Below are 26,914 nucleotides of genomic sequence, written 5' to 3'. Positions count from 1 at the left end.
TGAAAATGTTGGAAATTGTAAAAGAAAGTGAGTTCTTAAAACTTTGTGTCATAGGAAATCCTACTAAATCTTAATCCTCATCTTATCTTAAAAGTGTTCGCAAAAGTAAAGTGTTACTTTTCAAAACTGGCATAAGTTTGCAGATCATTTGAGGAATTCCAAACTATCTTGAGGTTTATTAAAAAACAATTACATAAAAAATCTGTATGTAAATAATTTTATAATAATAGATAGTAAGTTTTTAATATCAAATTTTGCAATATTTCGTACCAAAAATATATGTGCAATTTTCCTTATGCAAAGGGGCCAACTATTACGTTTTGTAATTATTACGATTTCGTAGTACAGTGTTATGGTGAAGTAATAAAAATTAGTGTGTTTGGGAATTTTTTTAATAATCTGTTAAAAAATTTTTCTTCTTAACTACCTTTGAGTTATGATATTTGGTTGTTTGCTGCGAATATTCGAAAGAAAAAAGTGTTAATTTTATGTAATTTAACAGTAAATTCATCCATAATATTATTAACATTAGGTGTAAAATTATTATAGAATTACACTGTAAAACTATCTTAAAATTGCGCTAATTTGAATTTTGTTAACGTTACATGTATTATTGTAGTTCTGATTACTGATATCTAGTTAGAAAAGGTGACATTTTTGCTTTTAGTTGCAAGTCAACAATAAAAAAAAAAGTACAATAATTGACAGAATGAAGGAGAATTGCATATTTACCGTGCGCAATGCCTGTTTTCCTCCAAAACCTCTAATTTCCAACATAAGCTCTTCTCTGGGATCAGAACTTTTCGTATTACGCTTAGTTGGACTCTTCTTAGAATCTTTTCTTCTAGCAGGTAATGTTTTTGAACTACCAGCCATAACAAGCTGACTGGATATGGGTATTTGTTCAGCTGGAGGTATTGTGGGCATGGTGGAATTTACAGTTTGTGGTAAGGATGGTGGAGGGGGTGGTGGTGGTGGAGGGGGAGAAGACTGCACTCCTCCGTTTACAGTCACGGCATTTGTTGTCACACCATTCAATTTGGCTTCCCGTAATGGTTGCACACCCGAGTCCTTAGAAGTCTTTCTAGAAAATACAGACATCAGTTCTGAATTTAGTGACTGCGATTTTGGAATAGTGTTTCTATTTTTATTATTTACAATATCACTAGTTGTTCTAATTTCTTTTACAGCAGTTACGTTAGAATCGGGAACAGTATTAGAATTTTTGATACTAATTTTACTGATATGTAATTTTGATGCGTCACCAACAGTTTCTTTTGGGGTGGTTAATGGCTCAGTCTTTGATGATTTGAGCTGAACGTTTGAAGCTGGAAGTTCTGATTTCACTGGTTTTGGCTTGCGCAAGTCTACTTCTGCTCTACGGATTTTTTCTTGAACAAAACCACCAGGTTTTTTGGAACTAGATTTCAAATCTTCCAATATGGATTGCTTGCCATCACCAGAGACTGGACTCTCGCTGATATTGGATAAAGGCCACTTTCTCAAGCCAACTATGGAAGTTTGATGAGGCTCATCCTTCATGCTCGATAACTTTACAAAAGGTTTGGCCTGTTTGAAAGTAGCAGTTGGCTCCCTCGATGACAGTTTTACTTCCATTTTTTGTTTCTGTGGAACTTTTTCAACTGTTTTTGGAGCAGTTTTTGTAACTTCACTAACATTGCCAATTGTAGCTGATTTCTCATACTCGTTTGTCTCTCTTTGTACAGAAGTCTTGGTTTTAGGCACTGTTTTTGGAACTGTAATAACATCTATATTGGGCTCTAAAGGATTAACAATAGATTTTGGCAATGTACTTACGTTTTCAGTAGGAACTGGTGGTAATTTTCTTTTTTCTATCGAAGATGGAATTGACTTACTAGTGTTTGGAGGAATGGTTTCTAAACTCTTAAATTTTGATCTCGAAGAGGCAATATTAGAAGTCTCTATTTCAGTAACTGCTGCTTGTCTCTGCTGCCATGAGCCAATAGTAACAGACACAGCTTGTAACTTTGACCTTGTATTTCTGTTTAAGGTCATAGTCTGTGAGGGTTGTTGTAAGGCACTTACAGGTTTTGATTTAGGTCTAGGAAGAGTTTGAGATTTGCTGTTATCACTGTCTGGAGAAGGTGCAGAATCAGAGATGCTGCTAACCTCTGGTGATGATACTTGAATTGTATCACTAGTCTGTGCAGAAGTTTCTTTACTAATTACATTTTCTGGAGAAGGTGCTTGTGTACCAGATGTTACTTTATCTTGCGGGGATGGCACCTGGACCACTTTGTCATCATGATCTATAGTTGCCTGTGTATCAACCGAACAGCCTTCTAATGTATCTGGTCTTTTTGGAGTCTCTTGTGGATTTATGTCAATTTCCACAACAGATGCTTTAATCACGGGTTGGGTCAGTGGTGATTGTTTTTGTTGACTTGATTCTTTCAGAGACAATGACTTTGTCTTTGGTCTCGGCAAAGACCTTGTTTTATATTCGCTAAAATTTACATTGTCATCGGGTTTATGGTTCACTACAATTTCACTAGGTGTCTTTTTAGTTAAAGTTTCTAAATTAGTTATACTTTCTAAAGAAGGAAAAGGCATCTGTGGCATCTGAGATACTATTTCTTCATTTTGCAGCAAGTTCTGATTACTGAGCAACTGCTTTTGCCAAGACATAAATTTCTCTTGCAACCTCAGATATTCCTCTTGCAAACGCTTTTGCTCTTGAATAAAACTAGCTTTAAGCTCATGAGGCTCTAATTCCTTAGCAATATTTTGATCTGATTGAGTCCGTTTCAGACCATCATCAGCAACTTCTGGCAAACTTTCAGTTTCTATAGTCCTAATTTGAACTTTCTGTTGCGGCATGAGATTAAATAGTGAGGATGATCTTCCTGTTAAAGGCAACGTACTCATACTACTCAGCTGCGAACATTTTTCCAAAACATTTCCTTTCGAAGTTTCTGAAACACCAGCCTGGTTTCGCTCTTTAAAAGAAGTTATTCGAACATCAGGTTGGAGCTTGCTTTTCCGCACAGGTTTAACAATTTCACGCGCAATCGAAGAGATTTCCGATTGGGTTTTATCCATTGTAACTTTTTGCTCTGCACCATGAGCACTATAGATATCGATGTCTGGTTGTTTTTTGTAACAACCCAAAGCGAAATTATCCAGCTTTCTCTGAACAGGAGGCGTATTAGAAACACTACCGTGAGCACTATCAGTGGAAATGGAACTGACGACGCTAATCTTATCACTGCAAATATTATCACACTTCGATTCTTTGGAATCTTCAAGGTCGGAGATAAGTTTTTGATCAGCTGTTGTTACCTCTGTAGTGAAAATTTTTTCGTCGCAGTTTGATAATTGATCATCGGAAACAAGAACTGTCCTTTCAGTTGCATTGTTTGCTTCTGAATTAGTGCTGTCGTCACTAGTGGCGGTGACTGTTCCAGGAGAATTTTCATCTGGAATTCGAAAATAATGAAATAAATTATCACATTATATTTAGGACGCATTAAGGTTTGACATACATGATAGAGAAATATTTGTTTGAAATTCAGGTGACAGGGATTTGAATGTATTTTGAAAAGTAACATTTTGAACATTGAATGCTTGTCTAAAATTTAAAAAATTACCATAACAGAAGAATTCCATTTAAAATGTAATGAGTAATCTAGAATTATTAGTTTTGAGAGAAATCACAATTGATTGCATTAAATGTAAAAACTTAAGTATATCATGAACATTTTGTGTGTTTTTTCTTTTTTCGTAGAATCTCGATTTTTGGATACTTACAGGTTAAGATGACAAATAGAAATTGTCATAACAGGGGACTTAGCTGAGTTAACTTCATAAATGTACATTAAACTATAACATAATAGGTAATCTGTAGCAGGTAACTAACATATAGGGTGCAGTTAACAATATTTAATGTAACTTTATTGAAAATAAATAAACAAAAAAATAATAATAATAAGAGTAGACTTTTGCAAAAATATAAATATAATTGGGATAAAAAAAAAAGGCCGCCTTTTGCAGCGATGCAAAGGCGCAAACTATCATTAAAATTTTCTGCAATGGGCCGCAAAACCTTTAATCCATCCCATTCCAGCCTAAATCATTGCTTTAAAGTCGAAAATTTAGTGCAAAAAGCAAACGAGCAATTTTACACTGTCGTTTTCTACTAAAATAGGAGATCTTTTGCTTGGCATTCTAAAAAAGCCGTAACTGCGCAAATGTTACGAATAAGTAAACAAAAAGATATTTGATAAGATATGACATAAAATATTTTACAGTTAAGGTAATAGACAAAATGTAATGAGCTGACAAATTAGAAAGAAATTAGTTAACTTCTATGACGCAATAACTTTGTGAGAGTTCGTCCAAAATTGATAAAACGATATTTTCTTAAATTCCGATCCAACATCGTATTACGAATCTGCGTGAATAGTGCGATTATACTTTTTAGCATTCATTCGAATCATTAATTTTACCCAAAGCAATTCATATAAATGTTAAGAATCAAATCATCGCGATTTGTATTCATATGATTTACATAGATCACGTATCAAGATTCGTTTTCAAGCTATTTGCATATCGTATAGGGATGGTATTATGGGAGATCTCAACTTATGGGTGGCAGGTTCTGCATCAATTCGTCCAAAATTGCAAAAACGATATTTTGTTAAATTTCAATGCAACATCGTATTACGAATGTGCGTGAATAGTGCGATTATATTTACTTAGAATTCATCCGAATTATTAATTTTACCCAAAGCAATTCATATAAATGTTAAGAATCAAATCATCGCGATTTGTATTCATATGATTTACATATATCACGTATCAAGATTCGTTTTCAAGCTATTTGCATATCGTATAAGGATGGTATTGTGGGAGAACTCAACTCATGGGTCGCAGGTTCTGCGTCAATTCGTCGCTCACAGTTTGTTGCGGGTCGATTCATCGCTCACAGTTTGACGTGGGAAATTGTCCCACGATGAATTGACGAAAGACCGTTTCGCAAATTGATGAATGATCAGCAGTGCGGATAAATTATAATATAGAGAGACTAATTTATGCTTCACTCAGTAAGTAATTAAGTTTTGAATTATGTACAGGTTAAATAAAAAAAATTATGCACAGTTCGTAAAATAAGAAAGATATCACTATAAATAACTTCTTTCTTTGTATAAGTATGCCTTTTCTTCGATTTATTTGGGGTTTTGGCTATCGAAATGCGGGGCTAACCACAATCTAGAAAATATGGTCCAGTCCGGTGGGAGGTCAAAAATTTGAGCTCTATACTGTTAATTTCACTTTTTGTGTATTTCGTTATACCCAAAAAGTCTTTAAACGAATCGGAAATTTTTTGCACCCCAATTATAAAATTCACTTATCTGAATATAATAACCATGCAAAAAATTAGATTTTATTTATTTATTATTATAAATGAGGTTCGAAAATTTAAATTGTAAGGCATAAAAATTTTTGCTGCGTTTTGATCTGTAATTTTAAATGACTAAATTCAAAATTTGCACGAAATCGGTAGAATATTGAGTAATAAAAGTCGAAAAATATAGCTTTTTTTTTTCTTCTAATTTCCTAACTTGGAAACTATTTAACCGATTTCATTTTTTATTTTGCACGCTTCACTTGCTGACTAAAGGGAGTAAGTTAAGTACTGTATTGGATTTTTACAGTGCGAAAAAGTTTAGTATGTCTCAGGTGATACAGAGTCCCTCTCAGGGTCAATTAGGTGACCCGTATACGAATTCCGCAACCGGCTCGCACAGAGCACAGTGTTGACATAAAATATCCTCATTGATAAAAGAATCTAAGTTAGAGTCCCCTTGCCGTCAGGCTTACCGTAGGAGGTTTTCCTCTCCATGTAGCGCAAATACGGATTAGTTCAAATTTCTCTCGCTACTTCATCCAGGAGTTTCCTTGTCTTCTGGATAGGGTTCAAAATTACAATTATACGGAGTTAAAACATTGGTAGCCGTAAACTCAATATTGAGTCGGTTGTTCAACGGCGGTTATAAAATCTATAATAGCAAATTTTAGTAGCCACCTTTTCAAATATGTTAACCCGATCATCAGATAACAGAGGTTACTGCTACCAAGTTCTGTTACATTATTATTAAGAATTGATATCTTTGTGAGAAATATGAATTTGGCTCACTTGAATATTCACCTTCAAAAATGTCAACATCCTGTTTCTTCATTGAAGTTTCCTCTTCTTTACTTATAATGCAATCCTGTACAGGAAATTCATCGCTAGAAGGCACTGATTTTGCATCTAAGGAATCTGCAACAAAAATGTTCATCAAATAAATTATAAATTAAATAAAACGTAGTTGTAATCTTTAATTCGATAATCCAAAGTTTAAATAAACTGACTTAAACAATTCCTATTCCATGCATTCAGGGTAATTTTTGGGGATAGTCTTGTCTAGGTGCCAGTTTTTATCTTCTAAATTTATGTAATATTTTTGTTTCGTAAAAATTCTCTCTTTTTGAAATCTCTAATGCCAGTGAACTGACGACTTCTTTTTTAAACTTCAAAAAAAAAAAAAAAAAGGTTAAATGGGGTACCTGCAAGTGACGTTGGGTGTGTATCTCGATCCTGATTGGTTGTTGAAACGTGGCATTTGTTTACGATTCTGTTTTATCCAGTCTATTTCGAGTAAGCCAAGACCGTCAAGTATCAATTCTCTTAAGTGACTCATTCTATATTCTTTCACAAAGATTTCAATTCTTTCACTATATTTATCTTACCTAACACAAACACAGGCACGAAGCCATTCAGGACATAATCTAATTATGTATCGATGTTGCCATGAACACAAAGCAAAAATATATTACTGTTACAATAAGCAAACAAAAAATCTAAGTTAAGTAAGAGAGTAGGCGAGAAACAATAAAATTTCAGCAAATTCGATGTGTGATACGGCGTTGTATTTAACTTCACGTTAATTAATATTCTAACGATTAACTGGTGCTGACGTCATAGGTTATGTGTGGGTATTTGTGATCTTCTTGAAGTGCAAGTACCAAATTGCATTAAATTCTTTGGACCTTGAACCATTTTAAAATTTTTACCATTTGAACCATTTTAAAAATAATAACAAATAATAAAAAAAAATGTACTCTTTCACTACCAATACCTTAAAGGTTTGTTTATTCTATTCTTTTTAGTACATTTTTATTATTGTTGAATTGTAAAAATTGCTTTGAATTCTATACAAATGTAATACTCATTGAAACAAAATCCTTGATATATACTTCTTCTCAATTAAAAAAAATTTAATGTTATTTCAATTCCAATAGTAGCTTTATTTGACTTCCAGAAAAGCTTTTTAAATGTATTAAGATTGCAGGACTGGTTCATTGCTTTGATTAATTTATTCATTCTATGAATCTCTTTTAGTAATGGGTGGAAGTTTTTGTCAAATAACTCAAGCATGTGAGGAAATGTTACATCCATCAAAATACGTTTCTGGGGATTTGAAATCTGTTTAAGTTACAGTTAACAGTTACAAAAATAAGTGGTTCTGTTTAAATAAGTTATTTGACTTTATATGATGTAAAAGCAGTCTAAAAATATATTTATAATGACGTGCTTGGTTATTTTAATGCTATTATCAAGGTCCTACAAAAGGGTGGGGGATAATTGTTCCAAGGCTGGGCCTGGCAGAAAATAAAATACTTCTAATTTAAAAAAAAAAAAAAAAATTATTATTTTTTTTTTTTTTGAAAAATCATTTTTATATTTTAATGCATTTATATTTTTACAATGTACAGAGCGTAAAAAACGAAACGTAAAAAAATTTGAACTAAATCGTTCGAATTGTTTCTGAGCTATAAGATTGTTAAAAAAGTGATGTTATTTAAAATTTAATATCTCGAGAACTATTTAACCGATTTCATTCAAATTTTATAATTGAATTATTTTAATGTGATATATGTATATTTATATACCTTACAATTCAAAGTGTTTTCAACTATTATTAAATAAAACAATAAATTATACTTAAAAATTAATTCTTCATTAAACTTTCTTTTGAAAAACGAATTTTATTAATTTCGTTCAAAAGTTTTAAATTCGCTTAAAAAGTTCTCGAGGTATGGCGAAATACGCAAAAAGTAAAATTAACGTTAAGGGGTCCAAATTTTCGACCGCTGTCCTAAACAAGCTCTGAGAACTATATTTCCCAGATATGCAATTCTCAACATTTGGGGAGGTCAGGAATTTTAATCCGTCGAAAGAAACGTATGTTTATTCAGAGAAAGTACATTTTTGTACCCAATTTTGTAACTTAAAATATCACCTCTACTAATTAACTAACATATTTGAGGTCACCTCTGTGAACAATTGAGATTGAGTCCTTGTATGTGAAAACCCGACCATAAATACAAAGAATTAGTCAAAATGTTTCTTTTTTGCGCATTTGACCAAAATTTCAGTAAACAATTTCAAATTTTTCATGTTTAGTGCATATTAATAGAAATATAGGCTCAAAACATTTAGTTTTCAGTTGAGATAAGTACTTAATATAAAAATTTAACTTTTTTGCGTTTTGGGGAAGGAGCCCGTAAAACCGGTGTTCAACCTTGGTTATGATAGGAGCGTCCTGTTAGTACCTATAATAAATCTTAGAAGTTTTACAAAATGTGTCACAAAGGATAAAAATAGTGGTACAAAAATAAACAGTTGTTGTTGTTGGCGTATGCCATTAAGGCAGAGGGGATGCGATTGTTCTTGTTTTCCAGTGGCACCATCTATAGGCCAAGAATTCGACTTCTGCCACACCCGTTTATAGGGTGGACCCATTCATACATTCCTCCACAGATCGTAATTTTGACCTGAATCGGAGAACAATTAATCTCTAATTCAGTATCCCCAGAGGTATTGATTTGTTATGGGAACATGGAGGGCTTTGAGACTCGACAGATTTAACGTGCATCAGTCACCATTTACTACACGAGGGAGTCTTCGGCCGACAGGGATCGAACCCACGAACACTTGGACATGGGCCCAGTGCCCTACCAACCAGGCTATCCCGGCCATAAACATAGTTAATAATAAATTTGCAAAAAAAAGTGACAATTATAATCTTGAGGATTAACCTTAAGTGGATCAATGCCGCCATAAATGCGGCTTCGCGCTCCTATCGAGTCCAATACCGCTTATATAGTGGTATTGCCGTCAGATTTACAATTAATTTAATTAATTATATGTAAAATTCATAATATTAATTATTTTAATTATATCATTTGGGAAATAAATCAGAAATTCTTCAGGTCCGTTAAGGGTAAAATAAAATTTTTCACACATTTCAAGAATGTAAAAGAAGAAAAAAATCTATTGGCGATCTAGACAAGACCATTCCCCGTATAAGGAGTGAATCATGCTACATGAGGTTGTTGGAATGTGAAAAAGAAACGAAAGCATGCTTCAGGCAGTAACCAATAAAGTGCGAACCAACCAACCAGAAGACGGATAAATGCTGGAATTTAGGGACTCCATAGATGTTAGAGCTTTTCGTTTAAGAGACATTCTAGGCAGAGGTATTGGTGCATTCGATTTAGATTCGACTCCAGGTCTTGGAGAAGAAATTACAGGAGTAGATAAAGAAGCAGAAATCACCCCACCTGTTACATTGCAATATATCTCTTCGTGGCATCCAGAATCGGACAGAGTCTTCAGGTCAGAGTTGAGAGAAGGGACAGATGATTCGGCATCACTGTTCAGAGAGTGTGATATCCCACTGTCGTCGGCAGATGTATCTACAGCTAAAATAAATTGAGCTCTCTAAGTGATTTATGCTCTAATAATGTCATCTATATATATATACAATGGATTAGTTGAGGTTATGGTAAGCAAAAGCTGCAAGAAGATCATTCTACATTGCAAAAAAAGCTGTGGTTAGATGTTTGGCCTTACTAGTTCTTAGCAGTGCAAAAGCCATTCTTTTTTTTTGTAACTGAGCTTGGTTTCCTAAATGAATAGGAATGGCATTTAATTACCTAATAGTTCCGGAGAAATTAACGATCATCAAGATACTACATGACATGGAATTGTTATAAATACCTTTTCTATTGTCAAAGGAGTCAAAACTAGACGCACATTTTGCTTCCTATGAAATAAATTTTTAAATGTTGCAATGGTGATTATTAGTAACAAACACTCTCACAATTCTACCTCTATGGGGAATCTTTGTTCGGAAAATATTTGTTAAATGAAATGTGGACACAACTTAGATAGCTTTATGGAATTTTTCTAGTAACATTTAGCAGGTATGCAATTAGACTCGGGGATCGGTAACACAATGTTCTGTGCGAAATAATTAGTTTACAAATAACATATACAAGTTTAATTTCTTAATATTTAAATTTTTAGTTTATGATAAGGGAAATTCTATGGAACGTTTCTTTTAAACGATGTGCACAAACAAAACAAGAATATATTTACTCTGAAAGCATTGTTCTTTTTTCCTATTGCTACTCAATCTAAAATTCTCAATTTTTTTTAATTATGTTATTTGGCATCATAATTTGATTAGTTTTTGTACAGACAAAACTTTTTTCTCTAATTTTACAGTATATTCAGTTTTATTTTATTTTATAACTGGCGTTGAAAAGCCGACTCAATTAAGTTTATGACTATCAATGCTCAATTCCGTAGTTTTGTAATTTTGAATCCAATCCTAAAGACAAGAGAATTCTTGGATCAAACAGTGAGACGAAGTTACCTTCGCGGAGGACTTTTTGATGGAACTAACCCGCATTTGTGTTACGTGGAGAAGTGACCACAAAAACGTGTCACGGTTAACCTGACGGCAAGGGGACTCAAACCCATGATCCGTCTAGCACTGAACCGAGAGCAGAATTCGTATAGCTGGGATTCGAACCTGTGTTCATTGGGAGGAGAGCGTTCTATCCCGGGCTAAGGATACATTAAGTTTGACATTAATTATTATCATAAATTTTTTAAAAAATTTCATATTGAGTGATATGTGAGACCAAATGTATACAAACGATCTAAATAATGTGTATTAATAAAGATACGGCCCAAGAATGTTGTGGTCATGAGAAAGATAATACTATATCTATAAGAACCATATTTTCTATTCATTTTATTTTTAACAATCGCGAAAAAAACAACTTAAGCACGTACGTAAAAGTGAGTAGTTAAGTAACAACGAAGAACACAACACATTATTATGAGCCAAACAGGTAGGAACTTTAAAATGTTAATCTTCTTTTATAATTTCAGTAACTTTATTTTCCTTCAAAAATTTACTAATGAGATATGAATTTAAATTCTACTGAGACAAATGGCTGTTGTTGAATATATTATTTGTGGGCTACGTATGAATTCGTGTTTATAATTATCAGTATGAAGTTAATAAATAAAAGATCATAAAAAAAAGTAGACTTCAAAACGAAATCATGTCTTCGATAGAACATTTATATTCTCACAGCAATTCTCGATTTCAGGAGATTTTCCAATTTAATCAAGAACTGCTGTCGTGTTATCTCACCTTCGCATCCATCAGGTTGGGGATTAGGAGTTGGTTGAGAAGCTAGGCTAGGCAAAGCAGGGTCGGGGATGACTATAGTTTGAGGTTCAACTACGCTGTCCGAAGAATCCTGATCGTTCGCGTGCACTTCAGCCTGACACACAGAGATCACTTCCGTCTCGTCTCTCTGAGAATCAGTATCGCTGTCATCCAGCATGGTTTGCACGGCAAAGTTTTTGACGCCACTCTCCGATTCCTGAAGCACATCCTCCAAATACTTTATCGCTTCCGACTCCTGTTCCACAGAAGATATCTCACTACCATTTGGCGCTTTGGCATCCACTGTATCCACGCCAGAAGCAGCGTCGGCGAGTTCGATAGCGATAGAGTCGATTGGAGGCGCTTCAGGAGTAGACGGGGACTCAATAGCGGGCAAAGTTGAAACTGGAGGCTGAGGAGCTTTTCGTTTTCGAGAAGCACTCATAATGGAAGTACTGGAGCCTGACGGCACACTTTTTAAGTTAGTTTCTTTAGCAGTCATCGATGATCTCTTTATCTGAACGTTGTTGTCGATGTAGTCTTTCTGAGAGGGACTGCCTTGGCGTAGACCATCGTTCATGGACACTATAGAAGCTTCGGGTGATTTGTTTTCTGAGCAGTCACTAAAAACAGAAGGTTCATGGTAGCCACTAGAATCAGAACTATGTCTCGAATGGGAAACCGAGCTTTCGATTTCATCGACTGTTTTGACCGATATTTCAGACTCGGGGCGTGAGTTAATTGAGTTCGAACTTTGAGTTATGAGAGGAGGAGATGAGTTCCTGGGGGGCGGTGCTGGAGCTGGTTTTCTTTTGATGCTCTGCTTGGGTTGGTAGTTGTTTCGGTTCAGAGTGGAATGTTCGCTCTGTGAAGATGTAAGACCATTTGTTCCTATTGGAGTTTCAACAGTAAACTGAAAAAACAAAATTAATATTAGATGTTAAAACTGGTAAAATAAATTGAAAGTAACAGGTTGGATCTAACACAAAATAAGGAGAACTTACTCTTAGCCATAAAGTTTAAGCAGGTGCAAAATCGGTTTTGAACAAAGGAAGGATGCAATTTAAAAATTGGTAAACTATCAATGCTCATTAAACCATAATAAAGTCCCTATTTATAGGTTGATAAAAGGAAATAAAGGATACGTTTGTTTCTTGTTCATTAGCTTCCCATTGGCGAAGCTTATTAATCCATATGATTCATTTACACACTGTTCGCGTCTTACCGTTTGCATTCTATAAGATATAATTTGCTACCAAAACAGATGTTTTCTAAGATCTCTTCGACTGTTAGTTTTCAAAATAGTTTGCTGATTTCTTCGTCTCCGAAAACACTGAAAAATTGTCGCTTAGTACTGTCATCCGCTGAAATTTGCGAAATTTAAAGACTTGGAGTGGCAAACAAATGTTTACAGTTAAATGAGACTGACAATATTTCCCCCCCCCCCAAAGAAACAATTTTTTTTTAAACATGTCAATTAGGACTAAAATCTTCAATTTAAAATTAATTTTTTTATTATTACTTAGGGTGCCAAGCCCGCTGTTCACTACCACTTACCAACGATAATAATTTCTTCTCAATAATTATGTTTTTTTCCCATTAAAGTTGAAATTACTAACTTGAAATATATCCACCAAAAAAAAATTTTGATTACGCTTTTTTTCACGTCCACACATCTCCTTTATGATTCAACCGAATTTAATATTTTTCTCACCAAACAAACGAATACATTAAATATAATTTGTGTATGCATTACATTGTGCTTAAAACTAATCGTTAAGTTCTTATTCAGTTAACGAATCTCTCTAACTGTAATTTATAATGCGATACCTACAAGTGAGGTAGTGTGGTTATCTCGATCCTGATTGGTTGTTGAAACGTGGCATTTGCTTACGTAAGCAACTGTTCTTTCCATTCTATTTCGAATAAGCCAAGCCCATCAAGTGTCAATTCTCTTACATTCTATATTCTTTCACAAAGATTACAATTCTTTCACTATATATTTCTCACTTAACACAATGCCATGTAGAACAGAAACAAACTAATTACGCCAGGTAGACAAAAGAAAAATATATTACGGTTACATTAAAATACATAAACAAATAAAAAATCTAAGTTAAGTAAAAGAAGTAGACGTGTAAGAATTATATTTCAATGAATTCGATGTGCAATACGGTGCTGTATTTAATTAACTTCACATTAATTAACATTCTAACTTATGTGGAGAAATTTAGTTCAACTTTATCACACCATTCTGCGTATAAGCAGTCGGCTGCAGCTGACGTCACATGTGTGGGTATCTGTGATCTTAATTCTTCTTGAAGTGCACGTACCCGATTGTATATTAATGTTGAACAAAAAAAAATTCTAAAACAGTAAATAAATTTAGACACCGATAGGAATAAATTTATTTTAAAATGTAATAATACAAGATATCATAGAATTACGTGCAAAATCATTCTCTTTTAGTTTGAAACTCTTAATTTAGAAAAACAATTAAAAGCAGTGTAAAATAAGAAATATAAATAATACAAGTAAATACTTTTAATTTAGAAATACCAAAATATTTTATAGAAAAACTAATTATGACTTATATATGACTATAATTATGACTTCTATTAACTTTATGCTACTGACAACCAAAAAAAACATGTAAATTAATGTGAGAAAACTGGATACTATCATGTGTTTTTTAGGCCGATAAAAATGTACCGACAACAATGAAAGGCTGCTTTAGCCATTACGTTTTTATATAATATAGATATAAAAATCATTCTTCTCTTTTAGTTTTAAATTCTTAATTTAGAAAAACAATTAAAAGCAGTGTAAAATAGGAAATATAAATAATACAGGTAAATACTTTTATTTTGGAAATCCAAAAATATTTTATAGGAAAACTGACTATGACTTTTATATATGACTATATTTATGACTTTTATTAACTTTATGCTGATGACAACCAAAAAAACATGGAAATTAATGTGAGAAAACTGAACCCTATCATGTGATTTTTTGGACAATANAACCACTTCAACAAGTAACCAATTGTATAATAATGTAATTTGAACAAAAAAAAAATCTAAAACAGTAAATAAATTTAGACACCGATAGAAATAAATTTATTTTAAAATGTAGTAATCCAAGATATCATAGAATTACGTGAAAAATCATTCTCTTTTAGTTTTAAACTCTTAATTTAGAAAAACAAGTAAAGCAGTGTAAAATAAGAAATATAAATAATACAGGAAGATACTTTTAATTTAGAAATTCAAAAATATTTTATAGGAAAACTGACTATGACTTTTATATATGACTATATTTATGACTTTTATTTACTTTATGCTGATGACAACCAAAAAAAGCATGGAAATTAATGTGAGAAAACTGGACCCTATCATGTGATTTTTAGGCCTATAAAAACGTACCGACAGCAATGGAAGGCTGTTTTAGCCATTATGTTTTTATGTAATATAGTGATAAAAATAAATTATTAATAATGCTAATTTTAATGAAATAGCAGAAAGCATTTTGAAGTATAGTTAGGATAAACTTTACTAATGTAATTTTTATTACGTATCCTATTTAATCAACTACATCATCTTCTAGTTACCGATTTGTAAATTTTTCAGAAACTAGTAATTGTATTACTTATCGGGATATATGAGGCATTTAAAGTATCATTTATATTGCGGAGTAATAAAATCATTGAAGAAAGAATAAAATAAAATTAAAAAAAGAACAACATGTAACTTACGTCTTTTTTCTTTCTTGAAAACAATCGGAGAATGCCTTTCTTTTTCTTTTCTTCTTCTACTTTAGGATATGCAAATAGATTAGTATTTCGAATGCTATCTCTTAAACCTAAAATGAAGATAATATTTTTTTTAAAAATAACTCTATCAGTGACAGTCAGACCTTAAAAGAACAAATGAATAAAACATTATTACATACGATTATAACTATGAGCGTCAGTCGGAAATTAAAGAAACAGTTGAATAAAATATTACATTCGATTAGTACTTTTTTAAATAACTATCTGTGTCAGTCAGAAATTAAAGAAACATTTGAATAGAACATTACATTCGGTTTGTACTTTTTTTAAATAACTATTTGTGTCAGTCAGAAATTAAAGAAACAGTTGAATAAAGCATTACATTCGATTAGTACTTTTTTAAATAGTGATTGATTACTGGAACCTGTTTGATTACACTTAATGTTCGAATCAGACAGGTTTTGTGGTGTTTTAACTCAACCTATTCTGATTTTGACGGCACTTTATTTTTACTGCAGCCCCTAACTTTCTGTCGTAATTATTTGCGACCCTTAATTTTATTTAATCTCTTAATTTTTTCGCAGTTTGAAATTACGTTCCATGATTTGTACACGATTCATGTGTGTACGATTTCATTTTCGATAGGGGTTTTGAAACATGAGTATTAATGGCTGCGATTACGGAACAAGTTGAATAAATTATATGACCTAAAATTTTGTTCACGAAGTTTCAAATTTAGATTTAGAAATAATGCAGATTTATATTTTGTAGCAGCTGAAGTTTTTTTTTTGGTGCAATACCCGATTAAAAACCGAGGGAACAAAATAAAGTAATGGTTAGAAAATAAAGTATGGATAAAAAAAGCTTTTTGCGCTCGCTTTTCCTTGAAGTAATGCTCCATATCCTGGAGGTTTTGTCCACATAGTATTGCATCCCCTCCTGATAATGAGGCCTCAAAATTTTGTTTCCGGGGTTGCGTTGCTAACGCGTGCCATCACTGCAAAATTATGTTTTAATTGTGTCCCCACATTATTATGTCTCAATGGAAAAGTCCTACTTAATTATGTTTCAACGAAAAATGGCACAGCCTGATAATGTCTCTGCTACATTTTGTCCCAGCATGATTATCTCACTGCTACATTTTGTTCCAGCATTATTATCTCGCTGCTACATTTTGTTCCAGCATGATTATCTCGCTGCTACATTTTGTCCCAGCATGATTATCTCGCTGCTACATTTTGTCCCAGCATGATTATCTCTGCTACAGTCTGTCTCAAAATGATTATCTCGATTATCTCTCTGCTACAGTCTGTCTCAACATGATTATCTCTCCGCTACATCGCGTCCCAGCATGATTATCTCTCTGCGAGATTGCATCACTGTATGATTGTTTTTGCGACATTGAGTTCTTGCATGATTACCTCTCAGCGACATTGTGTCCAATATGATTATGACTTTGCGACATTGTGTCCCCGAAATTATGCCTCAAAGATTTATTGTCTAGAACATTTTAAAGTAAGTTTATTACTAGTTTCTGTGCTTTCATATACAAACTGCAATTTTTAACAATCTAGATATCAAAATTAATAAAAAAAATTAAATTAGAAATGTTGTAATCAATTCTCCTAATTAGCAGAATTACATTCTTTGCACTGAAGAAGCAATAAAAGTGTTCTTCAGTGATCTTTAATTAAAATCAATAAACACTGCCATAAAAATATATATTTTAAACATCGCAAATGAGCAGGAAACCTTTTAATATTCACGTTTTCTTTCAGCTAAAATTAAAAAGCAGTTATAACCATTTTGTAATTGCTCATCGTTAATTGCATTAAAGAGTAGTTATATGAAGTTAATTGAAAAGATCCCGATCTCATTAAAGTCATTTTGCTATTCAGTCGCAAATAAATTGCATTTAATTAGTTAGAAGTCATCCTTTTCGCGCAATGAATCGGAGGAAATCGTTGATAATTGGAAATAAATATTCAAAAGAAAAGAGAAATATGCAAAAGAGCACGAAAACAATTACATTTTGAGCAAGGCAAGAATGCGTAAAACGACTATAAAGTATGCAATATTATGAAACTACGCATTTTATTCTATTCTTGGATACAATGAATTTTAAATAGATTTATAAAGACTTTATTTAGTTATTACTTTTTAAGGAGGTGTTATGGAATTGATAATTAAAAATGAAAAGCGATAAAATATTAAAGCTTTTCAAATTTGGAAAAAGTCCAAATGAAAAGTTCCTAGGGTTTTTACTCAAGAAATTATTTGTCAAGAAAAAATGAAAAATGCACCAGGAAATTCTTTAAAAAACAATCAACAAGTAGCAATTTTATTTAAATTAAAAAATAACTTTCATTTCGCAAAACAATTCGGCCGATTTCGTTCAAATTTTGTATTAAGCCATTTAAAATTTCAGATTAAAGCGCAGCAAAAATTTAAAAACATAGAAGGAATTTGAAGCATTATACGAAAAGACATATTTAGAAACACAATCTTCATTAAATAACATATAAGTGCCAATTTAAGGTTAGGCCGGTATAAGTGCAATTTCATTGCAGTAGTATGGAAATTAGGTTCAGGTATTGACCTCGTCATTTGACCGGGATTAGAGTTGCATTCTTACCAGAACCTACAAGTTTAGTTTGTTAACGTGACACTAGACAATGGACTAAAGGTGATAGTATGGGACTCTTTCTTAATGATAATCCGAAGACAGTACAGGTGTATGTGTACACTGCACTACCGTAATTTATCAACCAGCCTCCGCAACATTCTCCCCAATCACACTTAGACTTCTCCGGTTCTAAAATCACCAAGTACATTAGAATGGATTTAGAACCACTTCAACACGATTGGTGAAAGTGCGATCAGACACCCAGTCTTTTACATGGGGAATCAAACCAAAGCCCAAGCCATGGTATTGTCTGTTTGTGGAAAGAACTCCCCCCGCCATTCGTCTGGAGCAAAAATGGGGACTATGGTTATGAGTTTTAACGATTTCAAATAAGGGTGGTAGGTCAATATTTAATGTAAATTTTTGCTTTTGTCGGCGAGAGAAAAGCAATCAGGCGATAGCGAAACTGTTTCTTGTTTCCATAGCAACAGATGGCATTAGACTTTGTGGCGAGGGGAGTTCTCTCTATAGACCTATAGGCAACTTTACAAACTACATCCATTGGGCCTCACAAGTATTTTAAGAGGACAATATACCTCGGAAGAAATTTTTCATGGCAAATTTTGTTTCAAATACATTGGAATTTTGAAGTTTATAGAAAAATCAGTTTACGTAAACCATGAAGTTTCGAGCGCTGAAAAGATGTTTTCAAAATGCAAACAAATTATTGGAACTTGAAACTGCGTAATCCTAAATAATCTTGCCATAACTTGTTTGTATTTTGATATTTTTCAGCATTTGAAACTTCAGGGTTTTACTCTACGGTTACCTAAATTCATATTTTGCATACTTTAAATTTTAAATCATTTATGCAGGTGAAAGATAATTTGCCATGAAGAATATCTCCCACGATATAGCATCTTCTTAAGAGATCCAAAAAAAGGGAGTAGTCGCTTAATTATGGATTCTCATATTGTTGTTGGTCTATTGTTCTTAAACTGGATTAACTGAACTTTTACGAAAGAAATGGTTTAAAAAAAATAACGGAATCTTGAATCATCAGGTAAAAACTTGAATCAAGTAAGTATTAATAACACAGAGCTTGCTATAAATTATTGAATCAGGGTACAATTTTCACACTGAATGTTCCAAAAATTTGGAATAGTGCGAACACAACAATGTTTATTTGCCGCGCTTTTTTTTTCTTTATAAAAAGGTTTATCTAATCACTGTGTTATAGTTCAACGAAGTTATACGAATAATTTACAGATCTGAAGAAAAAGAAATGTCTGAAAATATTTTGTTTAAATTAACAATCATTATCTATAGTCAATTTTTGAAAGTAAGTGCATTTGTTGATTTTCGAAAGAAGGCGCGGCACACTGTTGACTCACTTAACTTACCACAACTGGACTTAAAAATTCGATATTTCTTTTAGTTCTATGAAATAAAATGCTTAGAACTAAAGAAATATCGAATGCTGATAAATTGCACAGATTCGATTTTCTGAATGACGCATACAAAGTTATTACTTAAATACCAAAATATATTACTACTAGGAGGCTTCGCCCCCTGCTCGCGAGCCCCCGGAACTGCTTTCGCAGTTCATTTCGGATTGCTTCGCAATCCGATGCTCGCGCATTGGATACGTTCTTAACGTCTAGCTTTTGTATACTTTTTTGAACACTGAAGTTCCGAAAACTTTTCACTGTNAATATATAAGAATTATTCTTATAAGAATATATAAGAATTATTCTTATAAGAATATATAAGAATTATTCTTATAAGAATATATAAGAATTATTCTTATAAGAATATATAAGAATTATTCTTATAAGAATATATAAGAATTATTCTTATAAGAATATATAAGAATTATTCTTATAAGAATATATAAGAATTATTCTTATAAGAATATATAAGAATTATTCTTATAAGAATATATAAGAATTATTCTTATAAGAATATATAAGAATTATTCTTATAAGAATATATAAGAATTATTCTTATAAGAATATATAAGAATTATTCTTATAAGAATATATAAGAATTATTCTTATAAGAATATATAAGAATTATTCTTATAAGAATATATAAGAATTATTCTTATAAGAATATATAAGAATTATTCTTATAAGAATATATAAGAATTATTCTTATAAGAATATATAAGAATTATTCTTATAAGAATATATAAGAATTATTCTTATAAGAATATATAAGAATTATTCTTATAAGAATATATAAGAATTATTCTTATAAGAATATATAAGAATTATTCTTATAAGAATATATAAGAATTATTCTTATAAGAATATATAAGAATTATTCTTATAAGAATATATAAGAATTATTCTTATAAGAATATATAAGAATTATTCTTATAAGAATATATAAGAATTATTCTTATAAGAATATATAAGAATTATTCTTATAAGAATATATAAGAATTATTCTTATAAGAATATATAAGAATTATTCTTATAAGAATATATAAGAATTATTCTTATAAGAATATATAAGAATTATTCTTATAAGAATATATAAGAATTATTCTTATAAGAATATATAAGAATTATTCTTATAAGAATATATAAGAATTATTCTTATAAGAATATATAAGAATTATTCTTATAAGAATATATAAGAATTATTCTTATAAGAATATATAAGAATTATTCTTATAAGAATATATAAGAATTATTCTTATAAGAATATATAAGAATTATTCTTATAAGAATATATAAGAATTATTCTTATAAGAATATATAAGAATTATTCTTATAAGAATATATAAGAATTATTCTTATAAGAATATATAAGAATTATTCTTATAAGAATATATAAGAATTATTCTTATAAGAATATATAAGAATTATTCTTATAAGAATATATAAGAATTATCATTATTCTTATAATTAACATTATTTCTTCTAAGAACTTGTCTTGATTATTTCGACATTTTTCTGGATAGAAACCAACAGTTAGTTAGAAATGAAGCAAAGCTATCAAAATAAAATATAAGCTACTCAGCAAAACATTTAGTTTTTGTTACTTTTTTTTACACAAAAATGCCAATCAGAAATTTTAGGTACTTTCTTGAAATTAGAATTCACAGTTATTCTGATTGAACTCACTACGCAACAGTGTTTGCAGAAATGTGCAACTATAAGCGAATGCAAAACGTCGAACACGCATTACATCGTAGTTTCTGATCCGATAACCTTATAAAGTAATAAATTGTTCTCCCGGTCAAATGACCGGTTGTGGTAGAAATAGGTATACGACAAATATTATTCGAAACAAAATGCAAATAATAATAATAGAATATGCAAATAATAATAATAGAATATTAACAATATGAAATATTAATAAAAGAAACAAAATGCAAATAATAATAATAATAGAATATTATTTTGTAACACATACAATTGTTAGAAAAAGTCACAAAGACAAGTGTGCAAAAACGATAAGATAAGTGCATTTTCGATGCAAAAGTTCTTAAACGGTCACTTGGCCGCTTATGGTATGTTTAACTTTAATAAAAAAAGAATCCGATGAGCACACAACAGAAAAATCGGTTATATATTGAACCACATTGAATTATACAGAAAAATGTGTTCTACATTGAACCTTAATATCGATATTTTGAACCGTAATATGGAGCAAATTTTCAGAGACCTTAATATGGCATTTAATAGAACCATATTTCTGCCGTGCTACTGAAAATACAACGTAAGCGACAAAAAATTCAAAACTGATATTTTTATATATTTGCCATCTTTGTAGGTAAGCTACAAATTGCAAAAAATAAATAAATAAATAAATAAATAAATAAATAAAAATTTTAAAAAATATATTTTGTTCCATCAGTTTTTTTTTACATTCTATTTTAGAGTTTATAGCATTAGCATTGGAAGGAAAATAATTATCAACAAGACACTTATCTCGGAATCAATTGTGAAGCACTTGCGTTGTTTTTTTAAATTACTCGGTATATTTCCAGTTAAGTTGAACCATGGTTTCGTGTAATTAAGTTTAAGAAGTATAATATTATAAAAAAAAAACTTAAAACCATAGTAATATTGCAGATATTGTGAAAGAAATTGTTTATTATGGTTCAATATACTCAAAAATTTCAAATGGTGTAATATAGAATGATACCAGTTATAGAATGATTCAATTTCAACTTAAAATTCGGAAAATTGGCTTTTATCCTCGTTGATTCAATGATTTGGTTGAAATTTCCAATTCATACTCATTGTTTCAATTATCCGTCGAAACTCTCAATTTTCCTTTATCCTCGAAGATTAAAAAATAAATCGATATTTCGAATGAAATTTCTTAGAAAACGATTACACAGTATTCGTAAAATATTTGGCAAAATACGAAATCTGCCATACAAAAGAAAAGTCAATGTAAGCGACAACACATTAAAAATTGAGATTTTTATATATTTGTCATTTCCGTATTATAAGCTACTTCTTCAACAAAAATTTTTTTTCTTCTTCAATTTAATTTTGTTTTATCAGTTTTTAGAAATTCTATTTATTGAGAAGGGAGATATTAGAAGAGAGAGTGGGAAGTAGTAGAGAGGTAGAGAGATAGTTGAACAGGAAGGAATGAAAAATATTAGAAATTAATAAAGTTAAAAGAATGTAAAAGAAGCATTAATAACGCAACACAAACAGGCATACGATGGTTTTGGTACTTAGAGAATCACACTTTTAAATGTCAAAATGGAAAAGAGAAACACACAGATGCAGGGGAAATTTCAAACAAGTTACAACAAAAAAAATAACTTTCCTCGTTGCATCGCGCGCATTCTCCTGCATTTGTGATTCTTTCATTTTGTGCTTTTGAAGGAGGTGCTTCACAAACCAAAATCATCGTATCGTGACAATATTTGCGTTCGTTTCTCGTTGTTTAGGAATTAAGAATGTATAGTAACCTCAAAAGGCTGGTTAGCAAGTTTTGGCATTCTTTTGACGGGTGCTTCTAGTGTAGATTTGGGGACTATGTACACTGTATTGGCATCTAGGGATCCGATGGGGGTATTCGGTTTATAGTTGACATTGCGCTCTTCTTCCCTCGAAATGACTTTAATCACGTGGCCACTCGGAGATATCTTGTTGGATGTGGCAGCCTGAACCAACAGGTCCATCATAGGAGTCCTGTTAAAAAATAAAGATATTTAGTACTACATACTAAAATATTTGATCAATCATATATTAAAATAAAATTCTCTCTATTCAATGTAGTTTCTCTAATCTCTGAGCATAATTTTTTGGAATTAATAGGGATACCTTGAAATAGGGATACCACCTTGAAATTAATAGGGATAGTCCCTAAAAAGATCAAAAATGAGTCAGCTATATTAAAATCTGATTCGTTGAAAGAATCACACGCTGCAGGTAATTCAGATATTGTGTAAGCAGGGGTCTGTTTAGAAGAAATTTGGGTCGTTAACGGACCCTTCACAAAATATCTTTTCATAAAAACGGACCCTTCACAAAATATTTTAACTTAAAAACGGACGCATCACAAAATGATTTTTCTTTTAATCGGACCCTTCACAAATTTGTTTATCTTCATTATTGTTTTGTTAATTGAATAAACTCTTCCCAGGGAAAAAAACAGGAAAGATGGATGTAAACGTCTTTGTCTTAGGCAGGCGCTTCTTCCTTTATTTGTCCGAAATGAGTATTCTGCGTTCAGCAGTATAGGCTAAATACCAAATATTTGTATGTTGCATCTCTAATTTAGAAGCAACAATTGCTGTTTATTTTTGAAAATTTAATTTTTATTATAATTTTACAGTGCTGAGTGCTACATAATCTTGTATCTATTTACAATTTAAAAACTCCTTGAAAATTTTTTTTTGTAATTACAGGACCCTATTTGCACAAATTTATAATAGCAGGACCCTGGTTGAAAGAATGTGAGTAATTTCCCCCCCCAATTTCACAAAAACCGGACCTTTCTCAAAATGTCTGGACAGACTCCTGGTAAGCATCCAAAGAGCAGAAGACTTGCGTTAATTCTAAATTCTAATCATTGGGAGAAACTCTTCAAAATGCGAAAATGAAACCAAAAAAAATTAAATTTGAAACCGCGATTTTGTGATCTACTTATTTTCGTTAACCAGGGGGAAGGAAACTCAAAACTCCTAAATCAGGTCAACCTATTACTTTATAATATTGTGCATATGTAATATTTAATATAACATATAGTATTTACGTCGTATTTGATACGCAATGCTTACGCAATACATGATATTCTGATAGGTAGTTCTTAAGGAATACATCGCTACGCAATGCTTACGTAAAATGTCGATGCGCAATATATTAGCAAATAACGCTTATGCAATATTTTAACAAATAATGCTTATGCAATATTTTAACAAATAATGCTTACGCAATATTTTAACAAATAATGACTACGAAATATTTTAACAAATAGTGCTTACGCAATATTTTAACATATAATGCTTACGCAATATTTAGATATATAATGCTTACTTTATATTTATAAATGTTTTCGTGATATTTGAACACCCCTTATAAGAAATAAAAAAATAATGAAAGCTACTTAATCTTTCGAATCAAATCAAAAGGCAATCCCATATATTTTTACTAGTTAGAATTAACAATTAATATCGTAAGAAGCTTATAATTTGTTCACATTAAATAAGAATTCTAAAACTCATATGTCAAAGGTAGTATTTAGAGAAAATCTTGTAATAATATCAATTTGTTAACAGATATAGTGACACAAGAAAAGCATAAATCAAAATAGATCCATATGTCACTTTAGGTACAAAAGAAATTCTTAATGTTAAAAACATAAAATAATTTTCAAATTTGGCCTATAGAAATTAAATGTCTGAAAGCTAAATATTAGATAAAATAAAATCCTTAATGTCTTATCCGAGTTAAAACAGTTCTGAATTTCAGGGAGGATGAAGCCTGTCAATAAATTTCAAATATTTGTGTCTTCCTAATCATTAAAAAAATAAAATAAAAAAATCAATCTCAAAACAGAGTCAAAATCATTCTTAGTTTGACACTGGAGTCGTATAACATCCAAATATCAGTGCGTAAACTATGAGATCTAAAAGAAATCCTCAATCTCAAAATAGTTGAGAGTTAAAACATTTTTTTTATTTTGACACTATAGAGTCTTTAAATACCTGCTCCTGCCTAGGTATTAGTTAAGAAAGAAATCCTCATTCTCAAAATAATTTTTAAATTTTACGGCAGTTGTGAATCCTGCCAATAGACTTCAAATATTTGTATTTCTAAGCATTTTTATTTCTTCATTTGTTTTTCTAAAGTTTTATGTATTTATGAATAGGGCTCAAGTTTTAATGACATTTGCATGTTTTTGTATTGTTGAACATTTTTTCTCTTTAAGAGGATTTTAGACCTTCGGGGTACTTTTTTTAAAATAATAAAAAATTGGGGCATTTCTTTGCATTTTATAAGTTTCTGGTGTTTCTCAATTTTTTATTATTTCTTGACATCTTTAATATCATTAAGTATGCACCAATCACATCAGTAAATGTTGGAAAAAGCTTCTCCAGGCAACATGGAATTATGAGCGTCTCGCTCATTTAGCTGTCAAAATAACAAACACCAATTAACAATAATTTTTATATCTAATAACACTGGAAGTTTGAATGTTTATTAAAATAATTTGAATAAAAAATGAAAATTTTCAGGAGAAAATATCTTTTTTTATTATTTTAGCGTCTTTTTTTCTCTTTAGGGATATTTTTAAGACCTTTAGGTTATTTTTTTCATTTCAGAGTTTTTGTTAAATAATTGGTGTATTCTTCCTATTTTTTGGTATTTCTTTTTTTTAATAATCCTCAAGTATGCACGAATCACATCAGGAATCGTTGAAAGAAGCTTCCCCCAGGCAAGAGACGATCATTTGCATTTAAAAATATCAAAATTTTTTTCACAATCCAATGCAATTCTTATATTTAGTAACATTGGAAGTTTTAATATTTATTAAACTAATTTATATATAAAATAAAAACGTTCAGAAATCAATATATTTTCCTTTTTCTTTCATTTCCTGTTATTTTAGCATATACAGTACAGCACCCGTTATCCGGAAATCAGAAAACCGGAAAACCAAAAAACCGGAACGAAATTCAATGAATTTTCCCGCCATTTTTAAAAATAAAAAAAAAATTTTCCCTCATAAGATTTTAGGATTTTTCTTTCTTTTTTGAAAGATTTTTACCTTACCATCATTTTGGAAATAATCATTAATGTCATCGTTTTTTTTCCTTTAAGATTTCAAAAAAAATTTCTTTTAGTTGGGCTTAACAATAAAAAAAACGGCTTTTTGTAGCGATTCAGAAAACCGGAAAAATCAGTTATCCGGAATAGCATTCCGGATAACCGGTTCCCTTCTGTATTATGATATATTTCAAACTTCAATGAACCATACAACATGCATTACGTCGCTTCATACATTTTGACACGAATGAAAATATTTTAAAGGGAAAACATTGTTTTAGTTTAATAGTTTTTACTCAGATAATGGGGCAATTTTGAAATTTAAAGGCATGCAAGGTTTTTGCATTTTTTTATGGATATTTATAGGAATTTTTAGGTCATCAAAATACGGGCTCTACATATCACTCCATAAATATCCAATTACAGACAAACCTAAACAAAACAGGTGAGATATTACCACTGCATTGTTTTATTATCGTAGGAATCCACAATTTCCGTTCTTTATCAGGGATATTCGAAAATAAATAGGTCTTAAAAATGCTTGAAAGTTTTTTTACGTTTATCAATAGAGTAGAGGTGGAGCACTTATCTTTCAAGGCAAAATATAAACACCTACACATTAAAAAAAAATCGGCACAATAAAATGCCAAAATAAAAGACAATTCTATAATTTTAAGCATATCATGCAGATTAATTA

General features: G+C 31.1%; 1 protein-coding gene across 1 annotated transcript in view; it reads right to left on the bottom strand.

Moving 5' to 3' along the window:
• Positions 1 to 26,914, bottom strand: part of LOC107436243 (uncharacterized) — a 276,637-nt gene that overhangs the window by 3,801 nt on the left and 245,922 nt on the right. The window contains exons 3-9 of the mRNA XM_016047876.3: positions 22,914 to 23,136; positions 16,979 to 16,988; positions 15,319 to 15,479; positions 11,547 to 12,477; positions 9,493 to 9,795; positions 6,182 to 6,307; positions 733 to 3,461 (exon numbers count right to left, since the gene is read on the bottom strand). Of these exons, the coding sequence (XP_015903362.3) occupies positions 733 to 3,461; positions 6,182 to 6,307; positions 9,493 to 9,795; positions 11,547 to 12,477; positions 15,319 to 15,479; positions 16,979 to 16,988; positions 22,914 to 23,136 (4,483 nt within the window). The remainder of the gene's footprint in view (positions 1 to 732; positions 3,462 to 6,181; positions 6,308 to 9,492; positions 9,796 to 11,546; positions 12,478 to 15,318; positions 15,480 to 16,978; positions 16,989 to 22,913; positions 23,137 to 26,914) is intronic.

Source organism: Parasteatoda tepidariorum, chromosome 8 (genome assembly GCF_043381705.1).
Source record: "Parasteatoda tepidariorum isolate YZ-2023 chromosome 8, CAS_Ptep_4.0, whole genome shotgun sequence".
NCBI lineage: Eukaryota > Metazoa > Arthropoda > Arachnida > Araneae > Theridiidae > Parasteatoda > Parasteatoda tepidariorum.
Note: the sequence above shows the minus strand (reverse complement) of the source record. Positions and strands in the feature narration are given on the sequence as shown.